The following is a 21,396-nucleotide window of genomic DNA, read 5'->3' as shown; positions in this document are numbered from 1 at the left end:
TATTTTTGAAACATAAAAACTAAAAAAACGGCAGACTTTTGACAAAATGCCGTTTTTGAGCGTTCGACACCAGCTTATATAATCGAATCATGGTCAAAAAAATAATAATAAAAAACTGTGTGCATAAATAATCAAACATTAAAATTCACTGTTTTTTTTAATAAAAAAATAAAAAATAATTTTTGTTTATTCTCATGAATCTTTTGTTTATATTTCGATGATTTTATGGGAAAAAAACTGTTTTTTTTATTCTCATGTATCTCTTGTTTATATTTTGATAATTTTATGTGTTAAATAACCTATTCGTATTCAGTTATCACGCCAAAAACACATTTTTATTGGTTGACATTTTCGAAAAACTTAGTTTTGAAACATAAAAACTAAAAAAACGGCTGACTTTTGACAAAATGCTGTTTTTGCGCGTTCGACACCAGCTTATATAATCGGATCATGGTAAAAAAAAAAAATAATTTTTATCATTAACTACTGTGTGATTGAAGTAAACAAACATTAAAATTCAGTGAATTTTTTAATAAAAAAAGAAAAAATAAAGCTAAGGCTGTTTGAGGCAAACGTGCGTTGTTCTTAGTAAATGGCTGCCGTTTTTGCAATTAATAAGTTTATCTACTTTTGCATACAGTTGCATGTACATATATGTATATGTAGGTATTTTGCTTTACATTAATAAATAATTTCATACAAGTTAGCATTCCGCATCTCAAATTCATGATGTACTGTGTGTAAGTTGCATATTTCTCAGCACGTATGTATGTATTATTGTGTATGCATTTCAATATATATATTTAACAATTAATGCTTAACACTATATATAAGCCTTTATACTCTTGTTCTGTTTAATACATATTATGTGTATGTTTATAACTAATACTTTCGCTAAAACTTTTGTTTTTCAACACAATTATTTATTACTTTATATATGTGTGTGTTTATAGGTGCTTCTAAGCTTGGTTACAACTGAGCTGCAGTTTTACGATATTATTTCTCAACGATTTAATTTGTTTGACTCAACAAGTTGGACAGACGCATGTATGCGTAATTTATTTACAAAAAACATGCATGATCTCAAGTGTGTGTGTTTGTGTTTTCCATTAATTGCACTTTAAGGCTTATTTCTCACTGATTAACATTGCATAACTATTGTTGCTACTATATATACATATGTATGTATGTAAGTATATTGTAACATACTTTTTTGATATTTTGTTTTTATTAACAATTTACTGCTATTAATGAGCCAATATGAGTTCAACTAAATTAGTACATTAAAATATAATACATACATATATGTACATATGTAATACCGTAGGCCTTTTGTTTGGTCTATAACCGCAAATAGGTTGCATTATGCTTTCTTGGTAGCCTCGTATGTGGAGCAATTATCTCGCATAACATTTTATGATTTATTTTTCTAAAACACACAATAAATTTGCGTAAAATATTTAATTTCTTTGTAATAATAACAATTTGTTTGTCTTTTTGGTTGCCTAACGGAATGCCACGCATGCGCAGCAGCATTTAAGTGTCAAACAAAAACTCGGACGGATGCCTGCACATATGCAATACACAGTGCAGGAAAATAAAAATACAAAGGAACTCATTTGGAATATTTCAGTGCGTTGCCACAAACATATGCGTTGGTACAAAAAAATACTGGATGTATGAAAAACTACGATTTGCATGTTAGAAATTTAAAAAAGCGCTTAAAAGTTGTAAAAATTTATGATTGAAAAAAAATGAAATTTAAAATCCAGATGTGCACGAATATATAATTATGCTATATACATACGTATATTGTAGTTATTGTAGTCTCATACAATTTGATATGCCATCAACTAACTAAAAGTTTTATTGTTTCAAAAAAGTCATTTATTTGTTGTAATTGCTGCAAGTTCAAGTAAAATGAATTCTATTTTAGTATCTCAGCAAACTAATGGCTCTGATTTTTCGCTTATTAAAAGGCTAAACAATTCTTCAAACAGTTTTCGAAACGCGTAGTTCCAAATTCTGCAAACAAAAGCGTTGAACTTAAACTAAAAAATAAATGGACTTCGATACCATTTCCTTTCGAACTTATGCAAGTAGCAAATTGTATGTATTTGTGTGTCTATAAATAGCTATTACGTGCTAGAGTCTTCTAATATTTTGTTCAAGCTAGTCTTTCATATATGCCTCCTTACAACTTCAAAATATATTAACGTATAGTAGAGTGTTTTAAACATAAAATAAATACAAATGTATATAGCTGCTTATGTGCGAGACAGAAATCATTTTGTGCGTACTAAAAATTATTTATGTGAGTGTATATAAAAATGGAAGCTGTCTTTTTTCGCCATTTAATGACTTTTTTCTCAAATTTTTTCAAGTTTAATACTTGTTCAGTAATTAATTAAATGTGGATATGTATGTATGCTAAATTTTAAAGCAAAAGGTAAACTGGAATGATTCGTCCAACAGCAGTTTTTTTCATAAATCAGCAGGGCTCTGCTTACTCAATAATATTTAGTTTTGAAAGTTTAACTAACTTCCCTGCAAATACTGTAACTTTACTTCTGCTTGGACATTGTTAGACATTTTACACTTTTCTGCTTAAAACTTTATGCTTAAATACTTTAGTTATTAACTATAATGTGTCACTTTGCATAACACTAATTAGAACTTGAATACTTTTTGCCTGCATGCGACTGTTTTATGTAGTTTTTCTATCTCTAGATTATAACTACTGTCTTATTATATGTGATTACCACGAAATATACTGTTCCTATATACATATATGTGTATATATATATGTATACATGCCACAGTATATATTATATAATACGCATTCCTTGTTCTTAACTTTGATCTTGGTTTAATATTGTTTTAATAAATGTGTGAGCTCACACCCCCCAGACGCAGTAAGTCTCCACTTGTTCACACTACACTTTTTCACACTGCGTAGCTTTGTTCATCGCGTAAAGGCACTAAGAAAGTGTGCGCCACCCATATCGAACTGCTGTTCGTAACCCTCTTCCGCCGCATTTGGTGGCGGCACCAAATTACCGGCTATGGCACTTGCCGCCTTCAACTGATCCATGTCCACCATCATGGGTGGCTTGTCGCCGGGCTTCCAGCGTCGATGTATGCCCATCGATTTGAGCTTCTGACAGACCGAAGATGGTGAAATGGGGAAGCCTTTCTCGGCGAGGCGTGCCGACACCTTCCAATACTGTATGTTGCTGTCTTCGCGTATGAGTTCGAGTATCTCACGTGTTATCTCCTTGTCGCGTTGCTCGCGCTCGGCTGCCTTTAAACGACGTCGCGGATGTACGAATTTCACCGGCCCGGGCGCTGTGGTGGTGGTGGTGGTGCTGGTGGCCGGTTGCTCGTATTGTGGCGGCGAGGCGGATGGTTGTGATGTGGCGTAATGTTGTCCGTCAAGTAATTGTTGTTGCGCAAGTTGTTGTTGTTCTTGTAGCTGCTGTTGCTGCTGCTGTAGTTGTTGCTTTTGTAAATGTTGTTGTGCTTTTAGTTGTTGCTGTTGGCGTTGCAGTAAACGCAAACGCTCTTGCTGTTGTTGCTGTAAACGTTTTTGTTGCTGCTGTTGCTGATGTTGTTGTTGTATCTGTAGCTGTTCTTGTCGGTACTGCTCTTGTTGCAGCTGCTGTTGCAAGAGCAATTGATGTGCCATCTGTGACTCAATAGTTTCCGTAACAGCCCCGCCAGCCGCGTCGCCACAAACACTCGACCCATTTGAGGCACTGCGACCATCTCTCTTGTTGCGATATGACAACGGCAATCCTTTGACAATGGCATCGCGTACCTTCCAAGCGGTCATTTGTGAGACATTCAGTGCGCGTGCTATTTCCATGGTGGATGCATTCTGCGCGACCAGCGTCTTAGCCATTGCATATTTCTCGTCGTCAATGAAAACGTTCGGTTTACGCGGTTTCTTTGTCTGACCTGTGGTGGCAGGCGTTGGAGTCTCCCTAGATCAAAGAAAATTTATTGTCTTTAGTTGATGTTGAGATGAAATAAGGGGTATTTTACATACTTGTTTGGCGATTCGTTGTTTTGTGCGCCTTGCGGTGTTCGAATTGATAGATTCACTGGAAGTTGGTGACTGAAAGGTTACGGTAATAATAACTTAGAATGATTCTATCAACTTTCTTAGAGATTCTAAATAAAAAATGTTGAAGAATGTGGAGGAGTTTTAAAAGTCTGGCTTCAATAATTCTGATCCATCGCAAAGAGGTTTTTGATTATTCATATCTATTTTTTGTTAAATACTTACACGGCGGTGGCGGCTGCGGACGGAAATTGAGTGATCACTGACTGAGCTACACACTCCTTACTGTGATTCGACAACTGTTGACGCAGTCCATTCAAGTCCTTCGGTGTTATTAGCCCCGGTGCCACGGCACCCTCCATTAGTGATTGTGGAAGTGATGCATTTGTTTGTATTACACTTTGTGGGTGTTGAATATGCTGCTGGAGCTGATAGTTTTGTTCTAGTTCACGTTGTTGTATTTGTAATTTTTGTGCTTGATCTTGTTCCGTCTTCTTAGCATCATCGCTTTTTTCTACAGAATTATCAGTCTCTTCGCCGTCGTCGCCATTTTTGTTATCTTCATCTTCTTCGTCGTCATCATCATCGTCATCGTCGTCGTCGTCATCGTCATCCGAATCATCGGAGTCACTGTCAGAATCGTCATCATTATCGTCATCGCCCTCCGCATTATTCGCATTGTTAAGACTTTGCTGTTGCTGCTGTTGTTGTTGTAATTGTAATAACTGTTGTTCCATGAGCTTAGCAGTCAACGCTGACTCTTCAGCCTGCAACTGTTGCTTCTCCGCTGCTGCTGCATATTGTTCGTGTTGCAACTGGTCGCGCGGAACCTCCAACGTTCGAGCATGTGCTTCGTTATTTTCTTGCTGCTCGGCTTCAGTAGCTTCGTTTTCACGCCTAGAATCTACCTTTCCGCTTTCGCCTTCCTCGGACTCATCGTCGCTCTCGGACTTCTCCTGCTTCACCATGCGTTGCATTTGCGCGAACTGATCTAACGGTTGTGCTAAGGGATATAACCGTGGTAGCTCCTCAGTGCTGTCGGCTACCATCGGTTGAGCTGCCGTTTCGTCGCACTCCTCGCCATTGTTGTCGATGACACGCTCATGCAGGCTGACCCCGTTCACAAGACTCTTGCGAAGACGCCAAGCAAAGGTGCGCGAAATATTCAACTCGTTGGCTATAACGGTAGTGGTGGCTTCTCGCAGTATAAGCTGCTTTGCCAGTGCAATTTTCTTCGAATCCAATTTGATGCGAGTGCGTCCTTTGCGTTTATTATTGGCAATGTGAAGTCTATAAGAAGAGAAAATAATTTTAGGTTATGTTTCTTTCGAGTATGTGTGTATGTATGCCTAAAAAGTATTACTCACTTCCTATTATGCAAATAGAGCGCATTCTCGGGCTTACGTATGCCAACACGTTTCGGAAAGTTGTTGTACTCAACGATGTTCTGCTTCAGCAACTGTTGTAATGGCCTGCAAACACATTGAGAAAAGTATTTCCGTCAATCTAAGCACTAAAAGTAAACAAAAACCAATTTGACTCACATTTTTGCGGCCCGCGACGGACAACCTGTGCGTTTATGCCAGCCCAAATGGTGCCCGGTGGGGAATAGCACATGACAATCGGAGCACTGCATCGGCCGCCTAAGGTAAAGAGAAGTTTTCAATATTAGACTTCAATATAGCCGACAAGAGTCTCCAACAACAACAACACTAACGTTTGATTGCGTCGCTTCTTGACGCAACGTCCGCGCCGCACATGCTTCTCCAGGAATCGCTTGTAGAAATATGTCTTCTTGCAATTCGTGCACTCATAAACGGGACCCTGTGTGCCGTGTACGCTCTGCATGTGCGCCTTGAGTATTTGCTTCATTTCAAAAATCTGGAAACAGTCCGGACACTGGTAGCCGCGCAGCGCCGGCTGTTCGACGCCACCATAAGCAGGTATGTTGTTGTTATTAGCGCCACCGACAACCGCCACTTCATCGTTTGGTGTTAGTAGCTGCACTTCGGGCATCAGCGGTAGTGGATCCTCTTCATCGTCATCAGCAGCGGCATCCGAATTCGCGCCGCTATTGTCAGCTCCGGCGCTCTTATGTGAACCGTTAATCTTACTCAACTGCTGTTGCATGTACTCGTGCATTAATCGTATGGAATGAAAGTCGAACGGTTGTTTTGCGTACGGAAACTTTATTTCGCCATCGTCCTCTTCGATCATTAAGCCATTCGAGTGTGCGCTGGCGCTGATATGCGTTTGATCGTGTGGTCCCTCGCCGTCGCTGCCGCCATAGCTCTCCATAGCGGCCACTTCGGGCACTTGATCGGTGGAGTCGACTTCCGGTTGCGCGGACGCCGCATTGCTGCCAGTCGACGTGCGATTCTCGAACTTTTGTATGAGCAATTGCTGGCGAAAGAAATTGTCAGCATCTTCGCACTTCTTCTTGAAGAGACATGCGGATATTGCATTTTTGGCACATGTCACACACACCTGTTGCGGTAAGGTGTCGCCTTTTTCGATCTGCAAGGGAAAAATGGAGGTGAGTTAGGTAAATATCTCAAAAATGTGTGGTTTACGTCATAAAATTAAACATTTACATCTCAAATCAAACACCCTCAAAAATTGATGTCGAAGAAGTCCCTTCAAAGGTTTAAATTTAAAATATTAATGTACAAATATACATACATATGTATGTATAAAAATAAGAAATAATGACTTCGCAATCCCAAAAAACATAAGCAAAGAAGTCACAGGTATAGCCTTTACCAGATGTTTACAGAAATCGCATAAATTATCGTTTGCTTACTAACATACGAACTAATTAGCATAGCATAGCAAGTTCTACTTTTGATTTAATGAGATTATTTGTTAGTGTACGGTACATATGTATTTATTTTGCTAAAAATCCAACATGAAACACTTTTTTTTGCAAAATTTTTGTTATCGAGAACGATCTTCCAACTTTGATGTTACCTTTTTCGTAAAGGGTTCTTCAATAGGCGCTACAAAAGTAGGCCGATAAAGACAGCAAGGTTCGCCATTTCATCATGGAAAGATATACTATACGACCCAATAACGAGTCGAAATTATTAAAATTTCCCATCGAAATTCGGAGTCAGTGGCCTCAGCTTTAAGAGCGCTACGTTCAATTTATGGTAGTCATAATCATCCTGTCAGATCAGCAATTAAGCGTCTAGTGGAAATATTTGAATCCACAGGCACAGTACAAAATGTTCCCATGCCAGTGAGACAAAGAAGTGCCCGTAGTGTCGAGAATATTGCTGCCGCTAGCGCTTCAATTGAGGAAGACCCAAATCTCTGTGATGTCATTGTAGCGGATTTTGCGAAGAAATCTTGGCCTGCATCCTTACAAGATCAAATTGACGCAAGAACTGCAGCCCCCTGACCACCAGAATCGTGGTATGTTCGTGAATTATGCTGAGCAACAACTTGAAAATGCTCCGGATTTTCATCAAAAAATCATTTTCAGCGATGAGGCTCATTTCTGACTGAATGGCTTCGTTAATAAGCAAAATATGCGTTATTGGTCAGGCAGCAATCCACACGTACTCCATGAGACACCCTTGCATCTCAAAGAAATTACGAGCCGGCGCCGTTATAGGGCCGTACTTCTTCCGAGATGATCAAGACCGGCACGTAACTGTGAATGGGAATCGCTACCGCTCAATGATAACCGAATATTTTTGGCCCGAGTTGGATGATATGGACTTGGACAATATGTGGTTCCAACAGGACGGCGCCACAAGCCACACACCGAATGCCACAATCGATTTATTCAAGACTAAGTTTGGTGAAAGTGTTATCTCACGAAATAGCCCAGTCAATTGGCCGCCTCGGTCGTGCGATTTGACGCCGTTAGACTATTTGCTGTGGGGCTACATCAAGTCTATTGTTCTAGTCTATGATCTATAACAGCAAACCAGCGACGATTGACTTCGTACGAATATCGAACGTGAAATTTCAGCAGTATAGGCCGATTTATGCTTGAAAACCGTCAAAAATTAGGTTCAGCATCTGCACTTCTGCAAGCGTGCCCGTGGTGGCCATGCAAAAGGAATCGAGTTCGATACATGATGGGATCGAATGTATTTTCAAAGGAATAAAGAATTTCATTGTTATCGCAAACCGTTTTTGTTGTAATTACTTATCTCGCTCTTATTGAAAAACCCGTTATAATCAATGAAAATTATTTCATTATCATCCCAAAATGTGGACGTCATAAATTTGTCAGCTGGCCGACACTTTTTGCATTAGAGTCATCATGTGTTGCCGCCCATTCGGCTGTTTTTGGACTGGAGTTCGGAGTGAAATATGGAATCATTTTCATCCCTCGTTACATAACAACGCAAAATAACGGTTTTATTACCGTTGAACATCAAATTTCAGATAATAAAACCTATACACGAGTCTTTTGAAGGTTAGGTCGAATTGTGAAACATGACACCCTGTCATAGGAACGAACGGTGCGTCTCAGTAATTGTTTGAAAATTCATTTAAATTTACATATTTGCATATCCTTGCATAAAAAACTGTGAAAGATCTCTAATTCTACTCGCGGGTAGTAACTATCTTCTGCTCGTTTATAATAACGGTATTTTACAAAATCCCTAAAACTGTGTAAAAATTAGACGCAACCACGCCTACTTCCATAAAACGCCATTTTGAATCCAATAGCCCACATTTTTTGTGCAATAGATAATTCAAAAACAGTATGAGGACATATGGCAACTCTGCACATTAAGGGAAATTGTTCAAAATGTGAACGGGAATAAAGAACCGCAACCGGCATAATGATCTCAGACAATAATTTGGTTAACTTACTGAAACTATAATTGACTAAATATAAATAAGAGTATTAAGAGCGACGCAACCGAACAGTTTAACCCTCCCTAACATTTTCCCCTCTTCTTTAGAAAAATATGGCGTGCGATATTTTTGAAACGACGGTTTATGCTCAACAGATACTTGACTTAATTACGTAATTTCAATTATATAACATATTCACATACACGATACATACACAGCCACATAAACATATATGTATGTATGTATGTATGTATATACTAACACTTGTATGAATAATTAACCGAAAGGAAATTTGAATTTATTCAGCTTAGCAAAAACTAGACAATAAATATTTTGAAGAAAAAATTAACGGGAACGGAAAACACGAAATGTACGAAAATGCCAATGTGTGAGCATGTATTTGTAGTAGTGCACAAATACTTGCAAAATTTTCTGTGTAAAGAAATAGTTACAATTTGTTTGTTTGAATAAAAAATTATACACCGTATAAATAAGTGCAGCACCAGTCGTCAACTTTGCGCATAATTCATATATATTCACGTATGTATTTATTTACGTATGTGTGTGTGCATGTAACATATCTACATATTCATTAAAACGGAAAACATGAGCAGCACAAGAAATGTAGAAGAAGTTAAATTAAACCATATGCATATGAATTTATATATGTATGTGTGTGTATTTAAAATAATTGGTATGTGCAGAAGCGAATGTCGGAAATATTAATATATAGACATAACTGTGGCAATCTATTATATTAAGTGGGCTAAGTCTACTTAAGTTGAGACGTGCATTTCGATTTTTCGTAAGCATTTTCACATATTCATGGCATACTTACATACATATGTATATACTATGTGTATGTACATATGTATGTACATATGTATTTTATTGTAATTTTTAAGCTTCAGTTTCCTCCTTTTTAGGCCGGTTTAAGGTGAGTAAAGTTAATTAAAAAAAAAACAAGCATGTTTTGAGAAAGTTTTTGTGATAGTAGAGGTGAAATATTTTTATGGAAACCGATCGTACATTAGAGTATGAAATTTTAAGAATTTTCTATAAAATGTTTACAAAGAAATATGGAAAAGCGGCAATGGCAGAAATTATTCGAATGTGTGTCAGAAAAAAATTATGTACATATGTATGTATGTTTGCGGTGTCCCTCATATAATGGTGCTGGATCATTTAATCAAAATATTAAGGGGTTACATGTATTTACTGGTTTAAAAAAATCGATTTTTTTGATTGGCTTATTAAATTCTACAATATCTCCAGAATAATGTCCTAAGTTTTCAAGTTAATCCGTGTGATAGTCTCGGAGATACAGCCTTGAGAACTTGTGCGCACGAGGCTAGCTAGGCTAAGTGCGTCGTCTTTAAACGCGTTTTTCTCGAAACTCATTTTTGAAGTCGGTTGGCAAGATTTCTCGAGAACTACTCAAGCGATCTTCCTGATATTTTACCCAGCTCTTTGAGATACAATTCTTAAGGGGTCAGTAGGGTAATCTTTTTTCAAAAAAAATTTTTTTTTGCATTTTCTGTTCCCTTATACCCTGAGAATTAATATAGAAACCCACTTTACCATTGGAAGGCCCAAAAATAATAATACCGCTCGACGTTCGGAGCGGTCGGAGTGCTCAACTCAAACTTTAAACGCGTTTTTCTCAAACACACACTTTTTTAAGCTGGCGGACATGATTCCGGTCGCACTACTCAACCGATTTGCTTAATTTTTTTTTTAATGTTTACAAAACGCCTGACTATCGTCCATATTAGATTAATAATTTTTTATAATTTATTGACAATGTTATGACAGAATTTATGTAAAAAAAAATTTAGAAAAATTAAAAAAAAAACTTTTTTATTTAACAACATTTTTCATGAGATTATATGATCCTTTAAAGAGTTATCCTACCAACGCGGGCACATCTTTTTTCCGAGTGGTCACCGAAAATGGCGTCGCAATGGCCGAGTTTAAATTAATTTTATGTAAAAATTTCAAAATTTCTTTGCTAATAGTGTACGAGTATGTTTGTAAAAACAAAATATTCGAATAAAATATTTCATTTTTTATATAAGAAAAAAATTGTTGAAAAAACTTTTTTTTCCTGACGAAACCCATGTAGCCCCTTAAGTCGATTTATGCTAATTATTATGCGAAAATAGCACAGATATACATACTTATGTATGAATATTTGTACTTACTTATATAAAAGTATACACAAATTATACAATTTCATATTATAGGCGCAATTATAATTTATTTTTTGCGCAAAGCTACATACTTGCAACCAGCAACAAAGTTGTGGAGGGGAGTGTAATGCGATTGATTTTTATAAGTTCGTTGCACGGCATTATTTTATTGGCAACAAGTAAAACCATTAAATAGAACATCTACAAACATGCGAATATACATACATATACATATGTTCATACATACATACATACATATGTATGTACTTCCTTACATTTGCACATGACTAACTGGCAACTACTCTTTATTAAATATGCATTTATTTCCTCTCATAAAAATATGTGCGCACATGAATGTATGTATGTGTGTGTGCATTACCTTACTTTCATATGCACACCTCATTCCATACGAAATACTCCCCATTTGCCACTCCGTACCTCACTCAACCCAACTCGGCCTTACAAAGTGGCGAGCGTTGAATGTTTAGCCACATTAAAGCACACGACAGATGTGGCAGCGTGTTGCGAACGTCGAACGTTGAGCGTTTTTTTTATTGTTTGTTGTATGTATTATTTAGTTGTTGAATTTATGAAATCAACATAAAAATGCTGCCTTCATGAAGCCAAATAAAAGACAAACAGCAATCGAACGGTAAATTTTGAAAAAAATGAGCCATAATAAATACGAAATAAAAAGAAAAAACAAATGCAATAAAGAAAAATATATAAAAATGAAATAAAGAGAAAAAAATATATACCGCAAGAGCACTAAATATAAATAGACAACAACAAAGGTGAGTGCCAACGACTAGCAAAGCACATTAAGCCGGGCATGGGCAAGCAGCGAATACTTATTGTACGATAAAAACTTATGGACTTATAGAAATGTTCGACAGACAGAAACTCGCATGAATTTATGATACAAACTTACTACTTTACATACACGCACACATACATACATAAGTAAACATGTACTAAAATATAAGTGCTTAAATGTGGTTGTGAGTATAGAACACCTGTAAGTGTGAAGAAATTTGAGAATAGAATATGTTAAGTCGAAAAAAACGAAATGTGAAAAGAAAATGTAAATGCGTAAAAGTTTGAAAACCACATGGTACGCAGGAGAAAGAGGTGGGAACGCACGAAAAACATATTAATGAAACAAGTATGCATGTACATACATATGTATGTAAAAAAAACTGAATAAAATGAAAAGAAAGAAATAACTATCTATCTATATCTTATACGCATACCGACAAACACACATAAATACATATAAAATGGTTCTACGAATGAAGAATGTACACCAAGAGTCAAGTAAAAGAATTTGAAACGCATAAATTATACACAATGCGATATGAACAAATAAATATGTATCTGTGTGTCTGCAACACAGTCGATCCACAAATTACGTTAATACGAGAACTCCTATTGCTATACATGCGCACACACACACATACATATGTATGTACATGCCGATAAAATCATATTGTATATTTTTCGTGTACAAAAGCGTGTAAGGAGCTGTGTACACAGTAAAATACATGAAAAGAAATATAAAATTTTTAAATAAATGCATATTTGTACATATGCCGCCTTTATTACCAACACATATGCATGAAAACACTGCACACGCACAAAGCCGCGCTTGTTTACACACATGCAAGCTCGCACTCACACACTTACGTCCAATATTAATTGGAAAGAATAATAAAATAATTTAGAAATCATTTCGGAAATATAAGTTTTTATGAGGGGAACGTATAAAGGGAGGACTGAAACACACAAAGAGCCATAAACGAAATTGGAATAATGTTATACGAGAATTAAATGGCTGCTTGTTTCGGCGAACACGTACGCATTAGTGCGGATGCGCAAGCGCGTATTTTCTTACTGTGTAAATATTAATGTTCATTTAAATAGGAGAATGTGTTCACACATATCCACACATACTAATGCATATGCATGTGTGTATGTACAGTTGTGGACAAATAAATAGGATCATCTATTTGATGAGATTTTGAAAAGGTCAATAAAAAGCAACTATTAAAAGGAATTAAATGTGAAAAAATAAAAAAAATTTAAATTAAAATTAAAATAAAAAAACTTAAAAATTTTTAAAAGAAATAAGATTTTTTTAAACCTTAAATAAAAATAAAAAAGCTTAAAAATTTATAAAAAATAAATAAATAAATACATACATATGTATGCATATAAAAATAATATATTTTCTCTTGTGCTTTTACGAAATAGTGTTATGAACTGCTTTCCACGTCCCACATCTGCATAACCAATTTAATGGATATTATATATGTATGTACATAAATATAAAACGGAAACACATTTGCGGAAAAATACTGACAATATACATACATATAGTTTGTTGATGAAAATAAGAATATAATTATAATTAACCCGGGTTGCAAATAATGTATTAAAAAAATAATTGAATTAACTTTTTTTTAAATTTTGTAATACCAAATACAGGATTGAGATTAAAAAAAATACAAAAAATAAAGATTTAAAAAATTATGTACTAAAAATTAAAAATACTAATTTTTTTTTTAATTTTTAAAAATTTCTACCTTCTTTTTTTTTGATTTTAATACCAACTACCGGACTGAAAAATAAAAAATTTATTCCGAGCACATAATAAAAAAAAATTAAAAACTAAAAAAATTGTTTTAAATTTAACATTTAGTACGCATAAAGTACGCATTCAGTTTAAAAAATAAAATTTCCAAAATTTTTGAATTGAATAATTCGGAATCCTGCATTAACACACTATCCCTACGGCAGTATTGATTAATTGGTGGTTTTATTTCTTTTTCTTTTGTTTTGGGTATTCCTATATAAGCGTTTTTAAGAACCACGCATTCCACTAATCATTTCCCAAAAGCACTCATTAATACCCTACCAAATATCCCAAAGAATTTAATTAAAATTACACTTCCAAAAAGTGTCACTATTATTTTGTTCCCAACTGTATGTGTGCACATAAATTAAGTTTCATAAATAAAGTAACGTACGGTGAATTATTTAGAAATTTTTTAGGTAAACATTTAATTATACATAAGTACATACATACATTTGTAAGGCGAAAAGCTAAAGCGGACAAGTACTGGGCTGAATTATGCCTTGTGAACAATAAACAGTTATACGAACCTTTCTCAAACAAATAAAAGAAAATAAAAATCGGCGCAGAGAAACTTCAAGTTATAAAAATGCCATTCATACATACTTATGAATGTATGTATGTATTTGTATACATGTACATGCGTTGCGTTACGTATTTGTACAATAAAACTTCCCAACTTTTAATGTTCGAACACAAACTTGATTTATTAGAGCATATTTCGAGTTAGTGTCTATGCAACAAAAGATATTTATCTTCGTACATATGTATGTATGTTTTTATGAATATAAGTAAATGTACATAGATACTCGTATAATAATGCGGAAAATATTAAATACTTTGAGGAATGTGTGTCCATAAGTAAATATCTACGTAGCTGTACAGTATTTTCCGGCTAAGGCGAACTATTATATTCCATTTATAATATTATTGTGTGAAGCATGTAATGTATGTACTTATAAAGTATATATAAGTATATGTTTGTACATATGTATGACATTTTTCAAAAAAGTCAAATGTATATACATATGTACATAGATATGTATATAGTATATTTACAGGCGTGCATATCGACACATTTTTCCTATTATTAGTGAAACTTCTAATAATTATAATTTACATACATACATACATACATACATACATTCTTATAGGGAAGAATTTACACAGTAAATTAAGCATTATGCCAAATTTACGCTAGACATATGTACATACATAATTCAATGGCCAGAGACTGTGCATAGATAGCTTTAAAAAAATCGATTTTTTATTGTCTTATTAAATGCTACAATACTTCTAGAAAAATGTCCTAAATTTTCAAGTTGATCCGAGTAATAGTTTCGGAGATACAGCCTTGAGAACTTGTGCGCTCGAGGCTAGCTAGGCTAAGTCGCCGTCTTTAAACGCGTTTTTTTCGAAGCTGTGTTTTTGAAGTCCGTTGGCAAGATTTCTCGAGAACTACTTAACCGATCTTCGTAAAGTTTTATACAGGTCTTTGAGATATAATTCTTAAAGACTTAGACAAAGGATTTTTTGTCGATCACAACTATTTGAAATTTTCATCTTTTGTAAATATTCTGCCAAAAATCCAAATTTTAGTTTTTTCCTCAGTCCAAGTTCTAAGTTAAGGTTTTAACTAAAATACGTATTTTTTCACTTTAGATGATCCTGTAAGGAGTAATCCTGCCAACGCGGGCACATCTTTTTTCCGAGTGTTCACCGAAAATGGCATCACAATGGCCAACTTTAAAATATTTTTAGCCAAAAATTTCAGAATTTCTTTGTTAATAGTGTATGTATGTTTGTAACAATAAAAGATACGAATAAAACATTTCATTTTTTATATTAGAAAAAAATCGTTAAAAAAGGCTGTTTTTACCCGAGGAAACCCATGTAACCCCTTAATATAGCCTATTCAGGGTATAGAAACTTATGATAAAGTCCTTTTTTGATGTTTAACTTAAATATAGTAAATATACGAAGCACGAAAAACCAAAACGGTGGCAATATTGCCGGTATTCTTAAAGGTTTGTTATGAAGTTTAAAGTAATTAAAGTTTTTATTAGGTCAAAAATTTAGGTTATAGTATTTTTTGTTCCACCGAATTGTTCATCACTTCTTTCAGTCGGTTATATGTATCTCCCCAATAAAGCCGCAGTAATATACTAAACATGAATGTCAAACATATGCATTTATTTTTACACCTGCTTGATAGCTGTATAGCTGGCAATCCCTGTAGGAAATTTCATTCTTCAAGACACTCAATACTTCCATTTAAATGGGTGAAGGTGATTAATTTTATTGTGTTTAATAGGTTTTTAGAACAAACATTGAAACAAAAAACTTAAAAGTGGCTCCACTCTTCATTTTATAGAGCTTAGTACATACATATGCTGACGTTACAGTATTTAAAAGCGAGGAAGCGGAATGGAAGTACCGAAAATATTGTTGTATATGTATACATACATACATATGTATGTATGTATATAACGATATACATAAATACTTCTCCTAATAGTTTTGGAAAATTTTGTCGAGCGGACAAACCTATTCACTGCCTCAATTAATACATTAATAGAATCTACATATGTATATAAGAAAGCAGATATTTTGTGTGCTTAACGAAGGATTTACAAGAAAAATAATTTCATAATGAAATTTATAGCGACCTGAATCATACCAACAAACATAATATACTAAATATAGGTATTACATAATTTACTTATTTATAACTAATTTTATATTTACACATATTTTTATATATATTATTAATACACAGTAACATATGTATGTATGTACATGTACATATGTACATTTAGTCAACTAAAATACAAAAATAACGTAACATCGCTTTTACAACTTTAGAGAAGAAAATCGATATAAAATAGAAACTGTTAATATTGAAACAAGATTTGAATTTTGATTATAAAGTGGTTATATCTGATAGCAGAAGCTTAAAATTTTCCATATACATATGTAAGTACATACATACATACATATATACATATGTATACATTATATGTATATGTATGTATGTAATAAGGTGTAATGAATTGTAATCAATAAAGAGCTCTTTTTCGATGTTCATGATGATCCGCTTTAACGCATGTTAGGTGACGATATATGCATACATACACACATACATATTTACGAGTTCCCAAATACTTTATATATGCTATTCATACATACATATTTTATATAAATATGTTTGCCTGTGGCAATTAATTAAAATGTCTACATTTGAAATACCTTAACATCGGCCAATGTGGTGATTTTCTGCCACAGCGAATCTTCGCCAAATATCGAAATCATTTGCGTGCAGCCCACATTCGTTGAGATGCAGATGCGGCAAAGTTGCACATTGTTCGTTTCCATTTTGCAGCAGGCAGCGGCGACGACCGCAGCGGCATTTGCGCCAGTTTACACGTTGCGCCCCGCCGGCTACGTACGGCGTACGGAGATGACAACAAACAACAAAACACACGCACAAACAAAGTGTCGCAAAGTCACAGCAACACAACGAGAACGCAGAGAACGAACGACCGACGATGGCAGCTGCAACTGGAGACGCAACTTCGCCAAAACTGTTGCACTGTTGCTCGGTTGCTCGGTTGCTCGTTTGCCCTGTTGCAAATCTATACCCACACTACTATGAGTGGGCAAGGTACGAACGAAGCTCGCTTGTGGCTGCTGCTTGCGGCCACACTTCTTCGTGTCTACTTGACGCTTCTTCTAATTGCAAAGAGTCGACGACTCACTCGCTGACTGACTCAAAGAGGCTGGGAGAATTCGCAAAATACAAATGTATGCGCAACTAAGTTTGCTCTCACCGAAATGCCAAGGTATTTCAGTGAGCAGCATGAGTGTGTGCGTGTGAGCTGCTTGCGTGAGCGCGCCTGAGTGTGTGTGTGTGCTTGTGTGCGAGCGCTATCCGCAGTGGCACATTCACGAATCACGACAGCCCAGCCGACGACGTCACAAATCTTCGTTTATCAAACTGGCTGGTGGGTGGATGGGCGCGTGTGTGCCTCCACCTCTATCCGTTTGTGTGTTTGTGTGTATGCGTGTCGGTTGCGTAAATATGTTTGCGTATGTGTGTATGTGCGCTGTGCGTTTGATAAGCCGTCGAAAATGTTCAATTACACTTCAGGTGATTTACACCAAATATACATATTTGCATGCTGACACACACACAAATGTTCTTTTGTCGTTTTTCACGTTATTTATACACTTTACACTTTCCCACAAACACAAATTGGCAATATCTTTTCGGCTGCAAACACTTCGCCAACAAGCGATGGCTCACGCACTTTTTAACTGTATGTTTGTATGTTTTTATGGTATCTAAATACGTTTATATGTAAATATGTAAGTATGTATGTTGGAATATTTTAGAATGTGCAATCCACTGCGATCAGATCCGATTTGATCAACTGCCAATTCGATTGAAGTCAATCCCATCCAAGTCAATTCAATCCAATAATCAAACCATTCCGAAAACGCAACGAACCAAACCAATCAACGTACCGGCCGACTCTGACTCTGACTCTAAAACTGGAAAAGTAGAGAACATGAAAACTTTTTAATAAATATACGTGAATATACAAAAACAAACACAACACAAACAATACTTTGAAACGTCTACAACAACAACAAGAAGAACAACAACAGCGGTAATAACCAGCATATATACACCACTATTATAAAAGGCAAATGGAAAAGAAAATAAAATACGAACAAGAAATATAATATTCGTAGAAGAAAAAAAAACACAAAAATCAACATTATAATAATAAGAATTACAAAGAAACATGCCAGAGCGCGGCTGGGCGACGCAGAGAGAGAGCAAAGTGGAGCGGCAAGACGTAAACAACAAATAGTAGAAATATGTATTTTAAGCACTGCTGGATGGAACCTACTTGCACACATACCTATATACGTACATATATTCGTAGAAACATTGTATCTTAAGCGCACAACGACGGGGGACGGTGGTGAAGTAATGAAAATTTTACAAATACTTAATTCATAGATTGGAACGGGTATGAGAAGTCAAGTCGCACGGGCCCGGGCAGCTATGCATGTACGCCTGTATGTAAATATGTATGTTTGTGAGTATATGTGGCGAGCTCTAGCTCTAGCTAACTAACTATTCAACTATGTGGTACACACAATTACTATTTGCTCGTATAATACAATATTTCATTGTTGCTGCTATTATTCCATATTCCATATTCCGTTTCTTGTGCGACTATGCGCGATAGTATGAGTCTGCCTTTGTGTGTGTGTGTGTGTGTGTGCGTTATACGACAACTTGGCTCGCCCGCTTTAGACAAACAATTTTGACTTCAACTTTAACGTTTCCATCGACATTTGCTCGTGGTCTCGTTACTTGGTTGGCTTTCAAAATTTCAATTATGTATTTATACAGAAATTTAAAAATTCCATTTGTGCTCGTTTCGTTCCCTATTCAGCAATTCAACTACCCGCTGTCGGCACCGCATACACCCCCTCAACACACAAACACACCAATGTAGCAACAATAACAGCAATGAAAACGTAATCATCGTTATGATTATGATCAGCAATACGACATCGTAATGGCAACGTAAGGAAACTAAATTGACATATGAATGAATAGGTCGGCATACATACATATGTATGTATAAGGCGAATTGTTATATGTGCATAATTATGTATGTGCAGCGGTGTGTGTGCGGTTGCGAATAAGTCAAGAGACTGAAAAATTGGTGCTGTGAGAAAACATCAATTTGAACTGAAACATTTGCGCATAAATATGTATGTATGTACATATCGTACATCAGTATGTAAGTATGTAAGCATATCTACTAAGGGCATTCACTTTGATTTCTGTGTATTACGAGCACTAATAGCTCATAATACAAGAAAAAAAGAAGAATACTATATAAAACAAGATTTTCTATAAGCAAACGGATCTCAGGCAGCTTACGCTTAGAATCAAATACTTATGGCTGCATGTATGTACATATGTATTAATGTATTTATGGTGTGTACAAATACGACTTTCCTTTATTAGCTAGATTTCTTTATTGGAATCACACGATCAGATTCAGTGAAGAGTTTCAGGTATTTAGATAACTAGGCATTTATAGCGCTAAAGCGTCAGCGTTAAGATTACAACAATAATATCATACGCTATTTGGAGTCATTGTACTCTCTGATTAACCAAAGATTTTAAAATTTTTTATAAGGCAATTTCGAAAATGTTGTAAATATATATTTTTTATTAGCGACTAGATTTTAAAAATAAATTATAATTCTTTGTGATGGCTTCAGTGAACCAAAATACAAATGTTAAATAGTATTTAAATTGAATTTCGGCTTATTTTTGGTTGTTGTTGTTTAGCGGATACCTAGTCCCCATTTGGCTGGTAAGGATTCGCTAAGTTGTCATCATCTAACGGGAAGCCCAAGAAACGTGCTGTTTCGACGGGGTCGGACCAAAGGGAGAGGGGTGTCAGATGAGTGGGGTTGGTGAGGCATGCAAAGAGGTGGCCTAGAGTGTATGAGTAGCAACAATGCGGAGGACATACATATATTCGATATGTCGGGATCTATTATGGATAAGTAGGAGTTTAATCTGCTACGAACCTGCGCAAGAGTCACTCTCGTTTCTCGCGGCAACTCGAGCTCATCGTCTGCAATGGGTTATGGTTTGACTCCGAGTACGCCGTTCACTGGAAGGGAGCCGGTGAAGGTGTTGATGGCTCCACTGTGAATGGCGGTCAGTGATTGTCGGAAGTTTGTTACGTCCGAAGTCTGGTCGGCGTATTGTTTAATGTCGTCGACGTAATTGAGCAATGGCCTCTGATGTTCCTAAAAGGCGATTCCGCTCCAAGCAGGTGACTGCAAGAATGATTTCTGCGAAAACATCCCAGCACTATGTGGGTGTTCAATAGGAGACATGAAGAGGCATCCTGTCGTAGACCGGAGTGCAGTATTCTGACAGGTCTGAAGCTTCTTCGTCTGCGTTTCGGCGATCTAACCCTGTTTGGATCGGTGAATATTACTTTTGACCAGGGTTGGTCCATATAAACTGCGCGCGCAAACCGCAATCGATACAATTTTTTCTCAAGATTAGTACTCGTACAACTTTTTTTATATTCGTCTTGTCGAGTTTGTTTACGACGCGAACAGTTTGTCTAGCAAAGGGTATGAAGCGTATCAATACTAAACTCTTAAGAAAAAACTGTATATATTGCAAAAACGACGCAGATTGGAAAGTAAATGCTTGCAAGGTAGTTGAAGACCCTTCATTAATCAAACGTAGATTTATTAATATGTCGTTCCAGCGAATTGCGCTCAAAAAATGAGTCAAAAGAAAAAAACAAATTCGCTGAGGTCACCGAAGGCCATCCTAGCTGAGGCTTATAACAAGTGTATGGAGAATTGGATTAAGCGCTGGCATAAATATGTGTATAATTTCCGAAGAAGTGAAAGATCTTCCTTAAGAGAATAAGTATGGAGATGTGGCACATAAATATTCGAATATTAAGTAATATTTTGCTTAAAGTGTTACATATAAAATTGTTCGTAATTTCCGGCGACTGTTTCCTTTGCAGTGAACGACTTTAGATCGCGGGGGAGGACATTATTTCTCACATAAAAAGGAGCTCCCACTATGGTGCGCAGAACTT

The 21,396-nt window shown here is 35.8% G+C and overlaps 1 protein-coding gene across 4 annotated transcripts in view; it reads right to left on the bottom strand.

The window, feature by feature from the left end:
* Window positions 1-1,865: 1,865 nt before the first annotated feature.
* Window positions 1,866-21,396, bottom strand: part of LOC120773482 (mediator of RNA polymerase II transcription subunit 15a) — a 27,707-nt gene continuing 8,176 nt past the window's right edge. For all 4 annotated transcript variants that reach the window (XM_040102414.1, XM_040102412.1, XM_040102411.1 and 1 more), the window contains 7 exons: window positions 16,967-18,271; window positions 5,784-6,583; window positions 5,611-5,709; window positions 5,434-5,538; window positions 4,292-5,356; window positions 4,052-4,120; window positions 1,866-3,986 (listed from right to left, as the gene is read on the bottom strand). In XM_040102414.1, coding sequence (XP_039958348.1) covers window positions 2,966-3,986; window positions 4,052-4,120; window positions 4,292-5,356; window positions 5,434-5,538; window positions 5,611-5,709; window positions 5,784-6,583; window positions 16,967-17,092 — 3,285 coding nt within the window. In that variant the 5' untranslated portion in view covers window positions 17,093-18,271 and the 3' untranslated portion in view covers window positions 1,866-2,965. The remainder of the gene's footprint in view (window positions 3,987-4,051; window positions 4,121-4,291; window positions 5,357-5,433; window positions 5,539-5,610; window positions 5,710-5,783; window positions 6,584-16,966; window positions 18,272-21,396) is intronic.

This window comes from Bactrocera tryoni, chromosome 4 (genome assembly GCF_016617805.1).
Source record: "Bactrocera tryoni isolate S06 chromosome 4, CSIRO_BtryS06_freeze2, whole genome shotgun sequence".
Classification (NCBI taxonomy): domain Eukaryota; kingdom Metazoa; phylum Arthropoda; class Insecta; order Diptera; family Tephritidae; genus Bactrocera; species Bactrocera tryoni.
The sequence above is the reverse complement of the archived record's forward strand: the minus strand, read 5'-3'. Positions and strand labels throughout refer to the sequence as shown.